At 36.6% G+C, this 21,247-nt stretch overlaps 1 protein-coding gene across 1 annotated transcript in view; it reads left to right on the top strand.

Moving 5' to 3' along the window:
* LOC139690397 (retinaldehyde-binding protein 1-like) overlaps positions 1 to 21,214 on the top strand; it is a 40,807-nt gene extending 19,593 nt beyond the window's left edge. Inside the window, exons 2-8 of the mRNA XM_071587832.1 lie at positions 12,088 to 12,330; positions 14,347 to 14,506; positions 18,049 to 18,110; positions 18,641 to 18,834; positions 18,940 to 19,056; positions 19,410 to 19,503; positions 20,345 to 21,214. Coding sequence (XP_071443933.1) covers positions 12,099 to 12,330; positions 14,347 to 14,506; positions 18,049 to 18,110; positions 18,641 to 18,834; positions 18,940 to 19,056; positions 19,410 to 19,503; positions 20,345 to 20,511 — 1,026 coding nt within the window. The 5' untranslated portion in view covers positions 12,088 to 12,098 and the 3' untranslated portion in view covers positions 20,512 to 21,214. The remainder of the gene's footprint in view (positions 1 to 12,087; positions 12,331 to 14,346; positions 14,507 to 18,048; positions 18,111 to 18,640; positions 18,835 to 18,939; positions 19,057 to 19,409; positions 19,504 to 20,344) is intronic.
* The last annotated feature ends 33 nt before the right edge of the window (positions 21,215 to 21,247 follow it).

Raw genomic sequence — 21,247 nt, 5'->3', positions numbered from 1 at the left:
AATCGACTGGCCACAGAACACTCAAACGTAGCAGGCCTAACCAATGATATGGTAACCTCCGATATGGATGTAAGTTTACGCTCGACCTATCTTCGATGACTTGCTCGTGGAAATTTATATCTTGAACCTTGGATTTATTAGAACAAATAACCCCTCGTCTCTTTAATTATGTTGCGACCCGAAATTTGTGAACAATTGACCAATGAAGCATACTTTGCTAATAGATGTTCTTAATAGTGTTCCGCGAAAAAAAGCGACAACGATTGAAATGGAACTAATGAGACTATCTGCTACACACCACAAACTTCTGAAGTTCTCCTGTTTGGACGAATTGAGCGCACACGTCCGTCTCGACCTGGATCCGGATTTTTCGTATTTTCACGATCGGAAACGACTAACGACTTGAGATTCAGAATTGGAAATACCCAACGAATCCGAAATGTCGGCGATCGCTTTCCCTTACGCTTCGCTATCCGTTCGTTTAGGAGTTTTAAAGAGATCAGTCTGTGTAAGTATCCCACCGCTGTTACCCCATGTGCCGTCCCGTATTTAGTTGGCGGGGAATGTCTCGTTTTTTGTCCACGTGAACCCCTCAGCAATTCTCCATTTAAAATAAAGAAGAAAGGAATGGCGTGGCTTGTTTACCACGACGTCAGTCGTATTTAACGATTCTGCTGCGGCCGTGTCGAAATAAGGAATAATTTTCAAGCGCTAAAAATGGGATGAAAAAACCAGCTCGATAGCTAGGATTATATCAGGGTGATTCAATCGTCGAGACTCATAAATCACTCTGATCTGTAAATGGCTAAGGAATTTATTAAAATGATGCCGTTATGTATACAAAAACGCCGCGAAGGAGTGCGAATGCTGGAAATCAATTTAGATTCTATTTCTCTGTAATTTAATTGCAGATGTGATGTCAGTTTAAACTCCCAGTAATTTTCTTGCATATTTGGTTTATTTTCAACTAAAGGAAGTATTTAGAGTGTCTCTACATCGGAGTTTTTTTCACGGTAGAAGCATTAATATTATCACTACACTGACATTTTACGACAACATCCTCAACACTTGGGCTCATTTTACCTATATATACAATTCACCATGAAAAACGCAAGATCCCGTGGCAGGGGGTGTCAGGAAGTGAAGCTGATTCGTATTTGAAGAATTGTTTTAAAATCATTATAGTAATCCTGACTCGAACACGAATTCAGTCCGGAAAAGAGCAAAATTATTCTTCCCTCAACCGATAAGATTATGAAGCTGAATTATTATTGAACTTAAACGGTGCTTCAATTGGTAAACAATAGTAACTTGCCAATCCCATCATAACTAAGGATTCGCCGTGAAACTACGAGTATATGCTATGGGTGCTTATCTGTCCCTTAAGCACTAACAGAGAGTCATCATACACTTTATATGCATATCTGGTGGCTAAAAATTGACAGTGACACCAACAGAAAGTCATAACACGTACTGACCCTCAGAGATAGAAATGGCGTCCGTGGCGCTGGAAACTATAATTAAAATGGCACATGTATGCAACGCTTCGCAGCTCTCCTTTGTTTATGTTAATCGTCATAGAATTTAAGGAAAAATCGACAGCAACAAATTGTAAACAGAGAACAATCAAAGAAGAATAAGGGAATAATGCAATATTGTAGTTAAGTATATTCGTACTGAAACCTAATGATGATGCCGGCGAAATAACTTTTTTATTCCTCGTTGTCAAGCTCTCGGAATTGCATTATTTGAATGAGAAGGCAAAGAGATGTTGCAGCGGAGACGAAAAAAAGTATCGAGAACGCAGATGATTCTTTGTAACCCCTCCCAACCCCCGAATGTCACTAGATTAGATGACACTGAAATATGTGTCATCAGATCAACTATTTATGACTCACTCGAGATGAAAAAGACGATACTCCTTACCTTTTCCGCAGCGCATTTACTGTTTTCTCCCATCGCAGCGTCAAGAGGGTTAATGAGAGTAGCTCAACTCCTCAGAAGGACCGTACAAGTCCAAACTGCCAGGGAAGTTTATTGGAGCAGCGGGATCTATTGGGTTAATATAGCACCGCCAAGCGTATTGCGACGACAAAACTGGTTTTTTTTACATTTCTGAGTTCACTGACAACTCTAACCGTGGGCTTTACCATTTACGTATTGCCACCATATCCAATCAGATACAGTGACTAGTCATTGCCACAGAGTCAATATAAGGTTTCGGAAGTGAAAGTCCGATTTGAATTAAAATAATGTGCTCTTGCTCTATCGCTGTTTCACTTCGCGTTATTCATTGTTCGAATCCAAAAATGTACAATTTAAGAGGGTGATTGTATTGATTCAATTTTATGTCCATTCAATGCAAATATTTTTATTTGGAAAAATGTACTGCACAACCACCATATTCTCCGAAAAGCGTATGTCCAAAAAGTATCCGACCTGCGTTATTATTTTTTTATTGCAAGGGTGTTGTGCTGTATGAATTTGCCACATGAGGTCATGCGATCAACAAAGAATATTACGTTGAAGTTCTGAAAAGATTGCGTGATGCCGTGAGAGAAAATGACCGCGTCTCAGGTCAAGCGGCGACTGGCTTCTTCACCTCGTTAACGCACCAGTGCATTAATCGAACCTTTTGCAGCAATTTTTTGGCAAAACACAAGATTGTACAGCTTTGCCAGCCTCCGCACAGCCCCGAAATAGCTCCCTGCGACTTTTGGATGCTCCTAAAATTGAAAATGGCGCTCAAAGGAAAGCGGTTCGAGTAATGCGACGCGTGAGCTGAAGGCAATTCAAAAATCTGCGTTTGAGGACTGCTTTAAGATCTGGAAGCACCGCTGGGAGCGTAAGGTTCAAATGGGGACTTTTTCGAAGGATAGCACCAATGCGGAGATATGGACGCAGGTCGGATATCTTTCGGATCCATCTCGTATTTATGATTTTCCTTTGATCCCCCTCTCCCCCATATCCGGATTAAATTATACCATCTGATCTTTACATATCCATCCAACTATATATTTTATTTCAGTAATTAGAAATAACTGTCCTCTATTCACGCGCCTATTTCTTCTTCTAGCTTATATTTCTAGCATACGACATTGGAGTTTCTTGAAAACTAAGAAAAATGCCTACTTATTCGACACATTCTCGAAACGATTTCTCTAACGCTAAAAGGAGGAAGAAGGCGATAGCATGACAGTATTTTTAAATTCATTGAACTTCAAATACCGAAAGTAGTGGTATACGTACAATCAATTACAGGGGCAAGGCTTTCTCTCGTGACCAAGCAGAAAAGACAATTACCCAGCAAGTCAGGACACGAGTGGATTTCGTGAACGTCCTTGACTCTTTCTTTATGCTTTATGCTTCCTGAGGCAATTTAAATATGACCGAGCGCATTTACACTCGAAACTTTTCAAGGTCAGCGTAATAAACTCGTCAAGAAGTCTTTATCAAGGTAGAGTGTTCGTTCGCATTGGAGGCCATTAACACATCAGCCTGAAAGGGAAGGAGTGTGCATTAAATTTTTAAAGGGTGCGTGCTCTGGCCAAGTTTTAAAAATGTAGCCCTGTACCGTACACATCGGATTTTCGCAGACTCAGATGTGGAGTAAAAATAATTTGTGTTTTGAAAAGATAGGCTCGATCAGCATTAATTTTTTTATCTTTTTTCTGATGAGCCATTGCGGCTGCAGTCATAACTTTACTTGCGATGAATGTACACGCTACGATCTTAGGTTGGTAAGAAACAGCTCAAAATCGAGAAACTCTTTCAATATTCGATCAATTTTGATACTACAAAGTAGGTAGCTGAACAGAACTGGATATGAGTTTCTAATTATAAGTGGTCAAATAAAAGCATTGAAAAAATTATGTAAGTGATTCAAAAAAAATATTTATTAAGAAGGAAAAAAACAGAGTGCTCATCAGCCAGCACGAGAAACGGTGAGAATCATTATTCTACGAAAGCTGCATTCCCAACGCAACTTGAACCTTCTATCCTGTTTAATAGTAGATGCCAATATAATTATATGATATGATTTATAAAAATTATTTCGAGTCGCAAGATCTTCTCATATATTATAACTAATATCAACAAAAAATCTAAAACCTGACACGTTGAAAAATTGCGCTAAGATAACAACTACCTTTTGGCAACTTGGTGAGGATGTCCTTGAAAAAGTTTCATCATTCCTGAGAAATATTAAGAATCAAAAAATTCTCTGGCCCTTGATCTCTCTAAAAAAGCAGATACAGTTTTTTGTCACTGAGGAAGCACTCCTTCCAATTCGGCAGCACGTTTCATGAATGATTGACACAGACAGTCCAGACCATGTGGAATCTTTTCATTTGAAATACTGATATTTTTCAATGGTCAAAATTGTATGTTCGTGTTCCTACAGCAGAGGGATTTATTGAGTGGTTGGATGCAAACCTACATCATCTACAAAGTACGTGTGCCTATGGGTGTGCCTAATCACCAATACTGTGTTCCCAATTTGGTTCATACGAGTACATGCAGTTGAATATACATATATTCACTCTAATAACAAAACACGAAAACACATACACACATATATTTCATGCAATTATCGATATAATCTTTAAATTCTTGTCTTTAAGCAAATGCATTCAGGTGCTTGGATTCGATTTTGTAATGATTGTGCATCTTGCATGTGAAGACCAGGAACAACACGGATAGCTTGAAACTGCCCGTGACGGTGTCTGTCTCTCGGTGGCTGAATCTAACAGTATAATTTAGTGTCATAATAATTGCCTCGGTGCCACCAGAGAATTAATGTGCCCTCTACTTTTAGTTTAAGCCGTGCCTACTCTACTAATCGAGGAGATTCACACTTTCTCCAACATACCCGTCACACTTACTCTCATTTAGCAGGAATCGTTGACGGAAGGGGATACACGGTTATGCTGCATGGCGTCATCATTGAGTTAGGTATCCTTCGGTATTTTTTCCTGTTACGGTGGCGTTAAGTTCTCTATCAATAATTTGACAAAGTGCTTTAAAATCAAACAAAAGTGGAACTGTCTGGATATTTTTCTTGTCATGATACAAAATCTACTGTAACTGTCAATAATTTCGCCGGCTCCGCCTCTTTCCTCGCCAAAGATAATTTTCTTCAGATAAATGAAAGAAGACACTGCTTTTCTTTGCTAGTGGATATTTTAATGACGAAAAGTAAAGTGTCTTCTTTCATCATGAAGGATTTCCACCATGTCTTGCCAATAGAAATAACACAGTTATTTTCCTTGGCGTGACATGGTGGAAAAATAACTGTGTTATTTTTCGTGTGGTAGTTTTGCTGATTCTGTTAACACTATTTTTCCTTGAAGAGAAACCACTAGGAAGATATTCGTAATTATCCCAATCACCTGACACTAACAACGGCATCTACCCGTCACTGTCGCATGATAGAGGACTCCAAGAAATTACATCACCAATGTTTAATTTTAACTAAGAGTGCATTCCGCAGGGCATTTCAGAAAAAAAACTTGGGCTTGAAAATCAATATAAACACCGACAAGTCTACACTATCTTCAGGCATCCAATGTTTTCAAATGCTCCTCTGTCTTCCGTCGACCGTTTCTATTTGTTTCATTGACTTCGCAATCCTCGGTCGTCACCGTATTTTACGTCGCCTTAGCATTTTCTTCACTCACTAGTTGCATAATGCACCGCTGAATACTTTCGTAATTACACAGCACACACGTAAAAGGTGGACACACATGTGACCCATTTCGGATTGCTGCGTTTGGAATTATTTTTTACGGTACGTAGCATTGCACGCGCTACGCGTCCGTAGGGAAATAACAATGGTATATAAGGGGAAATAGGCGGCAGACATGACCGAAATTAAGAGTCTTGGAATGGCCACACTCACCTCTAATGTAGAAACTATTGAACTGAAAGTAGTAGCCTAATCAATCAATACTATGGGTCTGGGGACGGTCGTAACTGGGTGCGGCATTGGGACGAGTCTCAGCCAACGAACTAGCAATGCATTGAGCGAATTACATGTTTGTGTGAATGAACTTAATAAATTTTCGTTTTATATGAAATTGTAATGGGATAGTTGGCAATGCGTTTTCGTTATTGGTAAACATCGAAGTGGATTCACCATATCCATCGATTAGGGAAATAATCGCCATCTTCCGTCTCTGCTTGAGTACCATTTGAAACTAACTCTGAGCAAGCCGCAATGCTAACATCAAACTGACCACGTGTATCATCATTAGTACAACCAACCTCTGCAAGAATAAATCATCCTGCCGTAAACAATCAACCGACCACCAACGTCTAAAACAATATGCGGTGAATGCCCACATGCAGTGAAATATGTGTTTAAATAGTTAAGGAAAGACTACCGTTTTGACATTTTTTGTTAATGATAAAACATTGCATATTCGTATAAGTTTAAGATCCTTTGAACAGGGGAAGTTTATAGGACCTTCCTAGATCTCAACATTACGCAAAAATGATCTTTTATGAAACTAAATTTAGAAAATGGGAATAAAAAGAATACGTGTAATTTTGAATAATATTGCTAATTCGTTGAAATTATGACTTGCACTTCACCCTTCTTGTCCCCTCATTTTCTGGTTCGGTGCTCTATTAAACAGCCCTCTTCTAGCCCTTTAAAATATCGAAATGTTTTTCATGTAATGTAGAAGAGACCGAGAAAACTATTTATACCGACACCTGTTTATATCAAATTTCTGTTTTCCACTCACGGGTTAATGTTTTCGCGATGTTTTCAGAAAAGTAGGCTCGCTGCTGGCATTTCCTTTATCATTTCATGTCGACGCACATCAGCGACAACAGCCAAAGCATAGGAAAGGGCATAGGAAAGTGAAACTAAGATGGGTGGATGGACTAGTTGGAAACTAACATAAGATTATGTGGCTAGCCCTCGAAAGAGAGGTATTGACGAACTTGGAGCGTTCACCCCTGTATCTCGCCTATGTTTGTGATTCCCTTGCCAGAAACTCAAACTGACCATAACCCAAAAATATAGGTAGTATTCCATCACCTGCTTCACGAACGTTTGTTTTGTACTTTGAGAATGTTTATTTCTCTCCTGAGCATCTGAAAAAGAGATAGCGTGCAGGTGTTTTTATTTCAAAACTTTTAACGAATGGCGTTAAATAAATGACGCATTTTTGACCTAGTTACCAAAACTAAAAAATTCTCATGGAAAACAATTCAGGTAAGGCAGTAACATAAAGTCTGATTTTATGAACGAAGTCCAATACATTCTAGAAGCGGTGAACCAATTAAAAACGCCTAACTTCCCTCACATTGTGCAAAGAGGATTTGAAAAAGGATCTTTCATAGGATTTGAAAAATTGAAAAGTACTATTGGTTTCTCTCAAGTCTTTTTTGTCATTCGACTTGAAAGTAAAAGTGCTGTAAACCTGCACGCTCACTCTCGCTACTTCATTTGTCGACCCGCATGCTTTCTTGTCCAACACTGGTCACAATCTTCTGATGAGGAAGGATACTTTCTTAATACTCGTAACGTCACAACTCTGGTGGGTTGTTCTTTATGAATAAGTAAATGTCGTATTGGTTTTTCCATTATTTCCATGTCCTATCTGCTAAAATTTACTAGGGAACAATTTACATAGATATACTATCGATGGCCCAATAGTGTTTATGGTCCTAAAAGGCAGCAGGCTCGGTAAAATAACCAGGTCTACATATTCTGGTATATAATCATCCACAGGCAATCTTATTTTTGGACGTGCATTCGTGCGACGTAAATGCGACGTCGAGTTCGTGCGCGAGTAGCTGTCACGGAAAATAGGATTTTCGAAATGAATTATTTGAAGAGGATGAATTGGTGCTTGGGAGGTAATAAATTGTATTTGTACCTGCGCGCATATCAAGTGTAAATCAATGATTCAGATACATAGTTCTTCATTCGCGAAATAAAACATGACGCCGAGAAGATATTCTTACAAAAAATTGCTGCGTTTAAACACGGAATGCTTCGAGTTTAATGTTTACTTAGAATTGAAACGTTGAAATAAAATGCACCATCTATGGATCCCACAGAGGATTTTTTTAATGCATGGCATCGTTACATCCAAAAAATATTAATTCCCACACAAGAACACACGCGATCTCGCTCGAAAGATTTTATGACTTAGGTGTTCTTGCGAACTTTTATTCCTCAGTCTCACGCCGAATCCTTTTCCCCGCTCAGTTTACGGGGAGACATCTCTGGGAAGACTTAAGTGCTTCTCAGCAGATTAGATTCGAAATTAAAATGAAATTCACTCCTTGGCGAACGATCCTCACCCTTTCACGCGGGAATGATCACCATTTCCCTGCCCAGCGGAAGACTCTTGTACATTTAACCACTTGGAAAAACGCGTCCCTGGATCTACAAGGATGCATGAACTATTTTCGCTGCAAGCAAATCCTATTTGTAACATGCATGTCGCTCCCCCTAACCTCGACAACGGGATTGGAGTCGAAGAGAGAGGCAAGGCACACCCATCGAGAGGTCGCAGTCAAGACCCTTGGCCGCACCGCGACCTTCGGCGACCTCACGCGGAAGCAAGTGCCTCTACCCAGTGCATGCTTTGGTCATGAGCCTTGTTTGAAAAAAATTGCTTCTCTCAGAGGATAAGTGATTGGCACTGTTTGCCTTGCGAAACCTAACCACATTTCGCGCCAGCACGTCGCGGGGCGTGCGTCAAGTTGTGAGGTGACGTCTTCAAAGGAAATGGGCATCAAGCACGAAGTTCTAATATACTACATAAATAAATCTATTGGCTCTTCTGAGGGTTTTACCGAGTTATGAAACCACACCGCATCCTATGACGACAGAGGAAATATAATTATTTTACTTATCGAGGGTAGGCATCGATCATGTTGCGGTATATTTTAAATGATTCAAGGTGTGATAAACACTGGAAATTAATGCATATATATTTTACAAAATACAAGTCTACAAATTTCTCTAATACACCAGGTGACATTTAACCTATAATTTTAATTGAAAGAAAATTGGGGGAGTAAATTCGCAATTTTCAACAGCATTAATTACGTCAATTAATTTGCTACTTAAGAGACATTATTTTTACAAAATAACATAAATCCGAAAAAGATGCCTAAACAAAAATGACAGCAAAACCTTTACCAAGCTAGCTACAGGTCGTATAACAACCATGGTTATTTACGTTCCCCCACGTTGAGAGATCTTTTTATCTTTTTACACCAAGTACTGTCGTAAATAAAACATAATGTCCCCCCTAACTTTTGGTTTCTTTGTGATTAATACATCATTAATAATAAATAGGAATGCATTTGGTGACAAGTAATCACAACCTGTAAGTCATTACATTCTGCAAGAAATACAGTTTGTACAGGTGTTTGTACAGTTTGTACTAAACGGCATATTTAATCAATTTCACTTCCGTTAATTGCATTCCTGAACTCATATGCGTAGGTGTTTTCTGTATCGCTAAACCCACTTTGGGGAGAGAGTGAACTAAATCGAAAACATGCGGCTTTATTATCGGATGATATTCTCACCAGAAAATAGTGTGCAAATTCGTAAATTAAAAAAATTGATTACCTGGATACCATGACACTCGCTGCGGAGGCCATATTTTAAGGAAATTGAATTAGGTCGACTAATATACGAAATGAAATTTATAAAATGCAATTTGCAAAAAACTTGGCTTAATCTATGCCTCTATTGAATGTTTCTAGATATTTAACGCTGGAACCACGAGTTTTTTGTACGTGTTTATAAAAACTAATTTCATACGATTTATTGTCACCGCAGGATACCTAGCTGCAAACATGATATCAATTCGTAAGGACGCCATGTTTTCACTGCCTTACTTTCGTGTAAATTTTTTTCAGCAAAGGAATTTGTAGCCCTGGTGCCTCGTTGGGAATGGTTGCAATTGGAAACAGAAAACAAAACTCGCTTTTCGAAGCGAAGTGACGTAAAAAAATGATCTGAATCTGCGCGGGACGTGTTTACTCATACTTACGAAGAAGTCAGCCAACATACATTAAGTGTCCCAATCAAGACTAAGTTGGGAAATATTTTATCGATTCGGGATACAAATCGCATGTCTCTCTCAATCTTGTTGATTCCAGAGTAAGAAAAGCTCTTTCCCAAGGCCCTGGTAATTCCCAACGGAATTTCGTGCCATATTTCATTCACGTGCAAAACAGTCACACTTAAATCGATTTTGCTACATCTTTCACGCGACATTGCTCAACGACTGCAAGCGGACGACTCGATAAAGGGACCTAAGAGAATGATCCAGGGATAGTTCCGTCGAACGATGCGCACCACTTCATTCGACCACATTAACCAAGTACCCTCCACTTGAGGAGCGAAACGCCATCCCACCGCAAACCTCGCCTCATGCGTCGCAAACTCACTTTCTTTTTTTTCCCTCCTCTTTTTGCGAAACGGAGACATTGCATCACTTACAAAGCTTACAATTTTCGCGGAAACTCCGTCGCACCGGGTATATTTATCTTTCCTCCTCTGCTCTTATTGTTTGCTCATCCGAATGTCGAGTTAGTCAAACTCCTTACGACCCTTTTGTTTGAGACATCCATGCGCATTACTAACGCGGCCATAGGTTCTAGAGTTAAATCAGCGTGCGCAAGCGCAAAAAGATTCACTAGCTAAGGTTGCTGGAGGCTCAACCGGGAGGGTCGACGGACTTCTCGCCCTTACGATTCTGCCCCTAACGACAAGGCTTACTATTCATGGGAAATAAAAAGGGAAATTAAAGCGAAATACAGGGCAATCTCCGTAGCATTTCAAAATCACCCTAAAATTTCTCGTCATTTGGGATGAATCCAACGTGCAGGGAAATTTAATTAAAAATACGCACGCTAACGTCACTCATTCACCGTTAGATTTATTCTGTAAATATACACCCAAAAACAGAAAAACCGTATAGTATAGGAAAAGCTCATATGCTGAGCTATAATAGTTTGTGAGGCACCTATAACATTCCTTTCTGAAACACACTGTATCATCAGCCAGCTACATTGATGTATCACTACACGTTTGGGAAGTTAATATATTCTTGAGCTAGGCCTCCTACAATCACTTGGGAACTGATTAGTTGGTTGGAAACCAACAGGGCAAATAGGTATCGAATAGAATCTGCATAATATTTCAGTTTGAATCATAATAAGGAGGCATTTTAAAATTTAATTGCAATTTAGCATAAGTTATGTTGTCCTCAATAAATTATACTTTATCATTTTTCTATCTTATGGTCAAATAAATTGGATTGGGTATTTGAAAATTCAAATATACTTTACTTTCCTGGAGTCAGATGTAATACTATTCAGTCAAATATTGATTGCAAACACTAAGTGCTGCCATGAAATTTTAATACCAAAAACTTTTGGCTGTTGCAGATTCTAAGGTATTCTTAGACATATTTTACACAACTTAAGCAACAGATATTGTGAACTATAACCATGTGCATAAATGTTGGGGTTTTACTTAGTAAAAAAATATTGGAATTTATAAGCTATGACAATGGAAACCATGAGAGATAATTCATCTGAAATATTAACGTAATTTCATGATTTCATTTCTAAAAAGACTTCAAAGCCAAATGAAATGTCTAGTCAAAGATTTGGAACTACTTCTCAGAAGGGTTCACCCCATAAAGAGTGGATGTGGTTTTAATGATGTAAATGGTACTGTATCCTAACTGCTTTTTAATATTTTTTATTATATTAGGCTTTTATAATATTGGCTTGGTAACATTATATGGTCAGAGTATGTGCAGCAGTGAATGACTAAAATGTCTTTACACCATTAATGTTGTGATTTCCAAGATTTCATAGATACCACAATATCCAAGATACCATATGGACCAGTCAATAATAATTTTTAATGAATAAAATATGAGGTCAAAGAGTTCAACGAACCTTGGAAAATATGATCCCTTCTGCTAGGAATGCCTGAGATGAATAGCAGTGCTGATGAAATTCAGTTCTTCTACACATTACTAAAAAGAGAAGTCCTCATAAATCCTTCCTTCCTTCCTACCCCCGCAGGTGATCACGCAATGGCAGTGCGAGGCATGATCTCTGCCCGCCCTTGGGTGGCTGGTGATGGCCAAGAGGGAGGTGGTGGCGATGGCTGCACCATGATGGTTGCTGGTTACCCTTCCCTAAAAGAGGCAGTCCATGCAGTTGCTAAGAAGGAGTTGAGGGAGGATCGTGCTTCAAGAGAGCAAGCTCTGGAACTGATGAAGGAATGGCTTCAGAAGAGTCAAGACATTAAAAATGGAAGGCTTGGTAAAGATTGAACAACTGAACTACTTCTAGAGAGATGATGCCTACCTTTTTTTCATTCTTAATCAGCCAATGAGGTGATAGCATTCTTTCAACACTGTGAAAAACCAAATTCACATACATATTTTATACTTGAATGCCTTCACCAAACATGTAGCAAACTCAATGGCTGGAATTCTTGAACGTCAAATATTTCAATTAAGTGCTGCATAATGGATTGATTCTAAAAAATTCTCAGGATACTTTTAAATAAACTTATTAGCTCCAGCTAAGGGTTAATAAGGTCTGTGGCACACCTGAAATATAAGAAATTGAACAAAAATTGGTAAAATAAAATCTTGAAAATATTCATGTTGGTGACATAACTACCTTTGGCCTACAATATAAGCCACATGATTCACAGACCTCTCGTGGAATATTTTTATTTTTCTCTGAATGCAATATTTTCTGGCTGGGTTCTGAACATGGAAAAATATTATTTGTCATGAAAACAGCCCAAGACTAGAGACCTTTGGATTTTTGCCTAGCATAGTGAATATTTTACATGTATACATACATTTATATGCATTTGCAACATTATTATTATGTATTTCTCACAAATCCCAAAAACACTTTTATTTCAAGTTTCTCTGTCAAGCATTATTACCAGGTGTACAAATATTCTATTGTGCCCAAAAAGGTTTAGTTAGATTTACAAAAAAAATCCAAAAAAGGCAAGTCATTATGTTCTACACCCTAAACTATAAATAAAATCAATTGCTCCTGAATTAGATATCATGCATCTACATAGCATATGACAGTAAAACTGAAAAATTGTTTTACATGTTTCTTAGTAGTGCATTTTTTTCAGGCCCATATTGCGGGGTTTTCATATAAGGATTTCAGAAAAACACTTTCATTAAAACATTACCCATATTATATATGCTCTATTAACTATTTAATTATTATCTATTATGAAATTCTTACCAAATGGCATGCACCCATGCCTGCAGAATATTTTCCAAGAAGGTACAAAATAAAGAACTGTAGTATAACATTAAGGGATGCAGTTAATTATGTACACTTCTAATGCAACTATTCAAAATTGCTGCATTATTGTTCACATTTAGTGCAGGACTCTGTTAAAATGTACTATTGCGGCATCTCTCATAGTTACTTAGAATTTGGCAAGCACTTTACCCAATTTGAAATTATATGCAATTATGCATAAACACTCTCTATCAATCTCATAAAGTGACATGCTGTTATCTTAGAAACTCCTCACCTCCAGTGAGGAGTAAATTCAATTCATTTTGAGGGTCTCAGTATCCATACGAAACTTCGCATACAGGACAGACTGACTGGCTGATGTAATGAACTTTTGACTGATGTCATTTTAAATGCTGATTGCTAATTTTTTCAAACCATATTCATTTAATTAAATTTCACTTCTCATCTCAAGCTTTAATATAAGCCATAAATATGTGTCTCAAGTGTGTATGCCAAAAAGATTTACTTTGTCATTCCTCAGATAAACAATTGTCTCCCTTCAATTAGTTACCTCAAAAAACTACAATGGATGACCCACTCTATTACAATGTGAGGAAATACCATCAGTAAGACAAGTGAGGTAATTTATGTATGCTGAACATGAAATTAAAAACTTACTCCACAATTATTACCAAAAGATGACATATCTTAAATGCCATATCATGATCATTAAAATTCACTGAGCTTGAAATTGGATGGAAAAAATGTAAGCCAGTAACCATACTGAGTTGTTGTGTTCATTTAGGGTAGGTTTAAACTATGCTACATATTTCTGATGTTATAAAGGCACTTGAAAACAGTGACTCCCTTTTTCTTTAGTATGAAAATGAAAACAAAATAATCTCAAGTTAACTCTGATATAGTACCTGGTTGTGTTAAGTATAAACATTGGAAATGCAATATGCATCACATTGAAAATCTCAAATTGACATATTGGTTCACTTAATTTCATTTTAAATGGATTCTAAATCATTTAATAATCTCTTTCAGATGACACCTTTATCCTGAGGTTCCTCAGAGTCAAGAAGTTTAGTGTCCCATTGGCTCAACAGACGATGCTTAAGTACCTTCATTTCAGAAATGTATTCTCACATTACTGTAGACAATTGGACTACCTTGAACCATCAGTGTATGAGCTCCTTAAAAGTGGGTATGTATTACTATCATTAAGGTTTGGTTGATGGAATGGAAAACAAATATTAACTTTTGGTCATCAGCAAAATATATTTAGATTTGCCTGCCAATGTGGCATTTGGAGCATTTGAGAATATATGCATGAGAGAGAGAGAGAGAGGTGTCATGAGGAACAATTAAATTTGAATGAGTACAATTACAGCATACATTCATGAGGTTTTCTCAGGAGTCACAAGGGACTAGTGAAATGGGAAAACTAATGAATTGGATATGCATACTTAATCAAACTATGACATGAAAGGTCTATGGCAGTCAAGTTGCGATTCAAAAATTGCTTTCTGGAGTCATCTTCCACGGGGAAGATGAATTCCTCTGATGGTCTACTGCATTGCATGGTTTCCAGCAGTTGAAAAAATTAGATGAACAAGAAAGTGTTCTAGATGTACACTTCTGCCTAAAATTCAATTAGACAAATAGAATGAAAATTGATTGCAATGCCATAGAATGAATATTACCTACAAGTATAATATGAATTTTACCAGTTGCTATAGAACTCTGAGGTTTTAAAAATTAGTCCAGTAGAAAGGAATGACAATCATCAGGTGCCATTAAAATTGATTGCCAGTCACAACAGGAAGTATTGATTGGGAAATCACATAGTTTTTTTAAATTCCTAAATGCTTTTCAAAACATATTGTATGCTGTGCTCACTTAATATGTCAGAGGTAAACAAAAAAAATCAACTTATAAACAATTAGGTGCATTTAAATAAAAACAACTGATCTTGATAAGTCTTGCTTTCAGTGAGAGAGAATTTCCTTGTTTGATTTATCAACCATCATAAGTTTAGATACCTTCTTAACCCCCCTTTATCCTGTGCAGCACAGCTCTAATAAGGAATCCTCTCTGATTAGGCATGCTATAAAAAATTATAGTCAAATTTTTTACACATAATTTTGATCCTAGGAAAGATCTTGGCTTTACTATTGTATTTCACAAAACAAACTCTCAACACATTAGGGCTACTAACACCAGGAAGCTTGATGAACAAGATAGAAATGAGATAACTTCGCATTTCCAACGAATAAACAATATATATAAATAAATAAATATGTATACATATACATATATATATATATATAACTTTGTGGAATTCCTTCATGATGAGGGTAAAAAATAAGAGAAACTTCACAATACCACACACTTTTTGATTTTGATTTCAATGCTGCACATCATCATCATCTGATGATGATGCACAACATCGAAACCATGGTCGTAGAACATTAAAAATGTGTGGAAGTGTAAAGTTTCTCTTATCTTTTACCCTCATCATCCTGTGGAAATGCAAAGTTATTTGATTCTTCCTTGTTCATTGTTATAATGGGATTACACAAAGCATTGGCTTCATCAATCTCTCAAAACTAGGGAAAATGACAGAACATACTCAAGCCTATGGAAATAAAAGCTAGCTTACATGATAATATATCCTTTAGATGCTGCTGTCTCATTCTTGCCAGGATATATTTTGAGTACGCACCTTTGTCAATTAAAGTTAACATTAATATTATGTGATGGCCTGCCTACAATTCTTCCTAAACCCAAATGCCCTGATCACCTTAGTGAGACATGCTAAAAGCATATGATGAAGCTTGGTTCGGAGTAATCAGAGATTTAATGTTATATTTACAGGTATCTGTATCTTCTTAAAAGTATTAAGACCCACTATGTTCAGGTTTGAAGAGTACAGTTTTTAGTCTAAGTTTTATTAGAAAAGAAATATATTAAGGAACTTCCATTTTCCTTTAGAAATATATTATAACTGCAAGGTCCTTAACTAATGCAATCCCTGAAAATCATTTCCCATTTCCATCCACTCTAATTAGTGCCAACATCCTCCACCATACACCCTCATGTGGCTTAGAGAGCATAAGTGGAGTAGTAGATGATCATAGACAATAAGATAAAGGAAATTCATTTCTAGATTTCCACACATTAAATATTTATGTATCTGAAACTTAAAAGTTGATGCAGCAAATTGAAACATGTAGTAAATGAATTGAATTACGTGTAAATCTGAAAACAGCAAGGAGAATTTCCCCCATATTTTGGAAGGAATAGAACAATATTAAAATAGGGTAGGTAATATGAAAATGAATAGAAGTAGAATGAAAGTATAGGATGAAAGACAGGATTCCTCATTCATGTTTTATAAAAGATGACCAAAATAGCTATGAGGCATGAACATGCATGAACGCAGAAGTTCATCTTTTGAAAACGTTGAACTTCAGGAAAGAGTATTGAATGCCTTTGAATGAATTAAACAGCTTTATATACCATCCTTGTCAGAGGGATGTTGGTAGTTTCAGAAATTTTAGAAGGAATATATTAGCAAGACTACTTAATCTGAACATAATAATTTACATGTGAAAAGACAGTAAGATTTCATAAGCACACATCTCTATGCATATCATCATTAGTTATTAATCGGACAATTAGACTAGATATTGAAAAAGTCAGTGACATTTGAATTAAATCATCTGAAGTTACCATTGAACTTTTGACATAACCTGAGTAATTGTTGCTACACCAGTATATGTTCAGCCTATTCTTGATTACTGACACTCAGTAATGCACCAAACTATTGGGTCTGGTTAAACTCCAATAATAGGTAATATAATACATTTGGAGGAAAGACATGAATGAGCTGTAATTTCAAGGGAGAAAAGTTTTAATGGAAGGGACAGTGAGGGAGGGAGCCAAGTTACATCTATCCACTAGAGCAGGCATGCTTGTTTACCTTCGCTTGCATATCTATGAAATGCACTCCCCCTGATGAGTAGCATTCTAAACTTGGGACTTGCCCAAAGCAAAATAAGTTGCAGTGCATCAAATCTGGCTTACATGTATCCCTCTAACTTCCCCCCTTCCTGGACTTTTCTCCTCTCTTGCATGTTGTCATTAGCCGGGTTATTGCAAGAGTACTGCACATAGTTATTCATGTTAGATAGGCTACTTTTTGCATCTAGAATTTGCAGTAAGCATATTTGGCCCATTTGAGAATGTCTTAATTTAAGGAAATTGATGAAATTCAAACAATCTACACCTGTGAAAATTGTCTCCATATGATAAGTGCTGAATAGGTAAAAGTGAAACCAACACTATGGGAACTCCTGCAGTTCATAATATTTTGAATCCACCTTATTATTTTGAGTGAATTGTAGAATTCTTGCTCTTCAGGACATAAGTTTGCTAATTACAAACTAAAATGACAATTTTTTGTGGTAAATTACCATGAAAATTCCCACTGTCTAATTAAATAAATCTAAATTGTAATAAAATGATCCCAGAGCCATTCTAGTGTGAACAAATTTTTAGTTCCATTTATCATCTGGTATGAGAGAGTTGTAATAATGCATGATGATAGCTTGGGGAGCTACCGCAAACCAGATATTCAGACTGATGTAATGATGATAATTATGCGGGACAATAGTAATTTTGAACAAGCATAAATAACTTACTGGGAAACAATAAAATTAATAAAGAAAACTTTTTTTTCAGATACCTTTTCGCCTTGCCTCAAAGGGATAAACTTGGTCGACGGGTGATTTTTGCAAATGCTGGTGAGCTATGTCTTTGTGCTATAATTAAAAATAGTGATTACTTAATTAATATTTTGAAAACTGCCATAGTGAATTACATTAAAAATTTACAATGAGTACAATTCATGAATTTATTACCCTGATCTTGCACCTGGCTTAAAGACTCATCCTCTCTATATAGACAAAATTAAAAACAGATTCTGAGATAATTCCTATTATTGACTAGATTGAAGAAGTCTAATGAACTAGGCTGCAAGATGGATACAAATTATAGATTTTATGAGATTTTGTGACAACTGAAATATTACCCATATGCAAATATTTCAAGTTTGTGTTATTTGCATACATCCAAAGGTACAATCAGCTCTTCTCTCTCAGAGAAAATCTCCCAAAGTTATAATGTGAATCATAGCTTTTGTTTATGAGATACCTACCAAAACACGAAGGAGGCATTACATAACACAATGCTAAATCATGAAAACAAACATAAATTTGGAAGAGCATATTATCCACAAAAAGACAGTGCAATCAAGTGTGTTTCAATTTCACAGGCAAGCTAGATCCATACAAGTATAACAACTCAGACATGACAAAGGCACACTTGGTTACATATGAAACATTACTGGAAGATGAAGAGAATCAAGTGTTGGGATTCACCCATGTTGCTGACCTTAAAGGTGTTTCAGCTGCACAAATGACTCTTTGGTCACCCTCAGAGCTAGGTGCCATCATAAAACTCGGGGAGGTTTGTATCTATATATACTCTCAGAGTGAGCTCTTGATGTTAACTTCAAGCAATTATTGTAAATAGTACAATTAAAATGATAACCATTATTTTTCTCTCATCCAGCAAGCTGTACCTATGCGCCACAAAGAAATCCATTTCCTTCATGTACCATCAGCATTTAGAATGGTGTATGACTTTTGCAAGTCCCTGTTTACTGAAAAGATGAGGAACAGGTTTCATGTGAGTACATTAAGCTACTTAATATCAGTTACTCATGCTGGACACTTGCAATAACAAATGCATAAAAACTACATATGTATAAATGAATAAATATATACCATTAGGACAAAAACATTGAAAAATGAGATAAGTGTCATGGTTTTGGGGTTACTGGAAAAGTTTTTAAGAATATTAAAAAATATTCGCTTCCATTTTTAATGTAAAATATTTATGTTGCAGCTATTTATAATCGGTGGGGAATAGTTATCTATTAGCAAAAAGATTAATAACTCTATGGGAGTAGTTATAGTAAATTTTCATACCTACCTTCATGCAGTGTAATTGCCTTTCATATATCATGTTTCTTTCAACAGATGCATTTTTCACTACAAGATTTGCATCAGACTGTTGATCCCAAGATCCTTCCCAAAGAATATGGAGGAAGCATTCCAATGTCTGAAATGATTGGTAGGTGGTAACAAATTTGCCTCAAAACAAAGATAATCCTTTATGCTACCTATAGTCCATATAATAAATACCTAGGTATACTTATGATGGAAGAAGAAACATTGGTTTTCCACGTACAATATTTTAATTACATGTTATATATATATATTATTAATTGTAGCACTGTGACCTGAAAATGTTTCCCTGTAACAAAGCCTAGGTCGTGATAAAAAAATTGTACCTAGAAATGCAAAGCGTCTTCTTTCATCGTGTTGGATTTCCACCATGTTATGCCTGGAACTACCATTTATCTAGGTTTACTTATCATAACCCTAGAGGGTTATTTATATTTAAAAGCTATCATTAATGTAAGTTAATATTTTAAGTAAAAACAATCCAGTGCCATATCAGTGACATCAGCATTTAATTAATACCTTGGCTAAAATTCACATTTCCTGAAATCCACCCGACTCAAAGAAATCCAACATAAGAAAATGAGGGCTATATCTGATTTGAAAGCGAATGAAGTTTTTCAAAATTCTTTAAAAAGCACAAATGTCACCATGTGCAGTAGTCCATTAGTAATATCCTTTCATCTATTACAGTGCAGTTGCTATTCATCAAAGTTCTGTCTTTCTGGGATAGAAGTACAATCACTTTCCTACATTAAGCATTTATGAACTTAAATCACGGAAATGTTTGAATTTTCCCTTATTGAAAACTTGTCACAAGAGTTCTTTATGGTTTTAAATAGTACTAGGATTTATAATGTGAAAAAGATGACTATTCCTACAATTTTCTCATTAATTCCCTTTGAAATGTTTGCATATGGATTAATACATTTCTTAAACTTTTTTTTTAGACTTATGGATGAAAGAGGTTTCCAGGAAAAGAGAGTCATTACTGTCTTTAGATAACATGGAGCCACATAAGGTGATGCATGGGTACAAGCCACGCAGTAGTACACCCAAAGCCAGCAACGGCATTACTAGCCTACCAGGGAGCTTCAGAAGACTTGAAGTAGATTGACTTAAACTGTGGTTATTGCATATTGGTAACAAGTACCTCATCCATACCACCAAATCATTGAATTTCCATCACTATGCACATTTGTGATTCTTAGAAGGTTGCAACATATCATAATTATGTACTTATGTCAAATGGCGATCTGCAGTGAGACTAGCAGACAATCGAGAAGCCTACATAAAGGTGCTCACAATGTCTGAACTGCATATTTACTCACAAGCCAAATGAAAACACAACTATATCTTTTGCTGGTGCTCGATTTCAGTCTGCCCTGGAACTGCTATCATTGTAGCATATCTTTTATTACTGTTCACACATGCAACTACAAGGTTATATTTGTTGTACTCTGACCACAGGATGTACAAATATTTATGCATTTCAACATCAATGACTGTTCATCACCCACCTTCACCTGTGAAGTGAAGCATAAAGAGTAAAAATAAATTCATAGTGGTTGACCAAGGAAAAAAAGTGAGCCATTTCATGTATTGGTTGACCCTGCATTCTTCTGCGATTACTACCCTTGTAAGTGCAGAAAATATTTAATTGCACAGAGAGTTAAACACATGACTACCATTTTTTTGTTGTGTAATGTTTGCTATTACTCAAATACGACTGATTTTGGATTCACTGTGGTTCTCTCTCTAGGAATTGTGTACTTTCAATTGATGTTATCTATATTTTAGTAAATGTTCCTTACAACTAATCCATGAATTTTCTTTTATTGCTACCTACTTAC

Source organism: Hetaerina americana, unplaced genomic scaffold (assembly GCF_022747635.1).
Source record: "Hetaerina americana unplaced genomic scaffold, ioHetAmer1.1.p SCAF_3, whole genome shotgun sequence".
Lineage (NCBI taxonomy): Eukaryota > Metazoa > Arthropoda > Insecta > Odonata > Calopterygidae > Hetaerina > Hetaerina americana.
The sequence above is the reverse complement of the archived record's forward strand: the minus strand, read 5'-3'. Positions and strand labels throughout refer to the sequence as shown.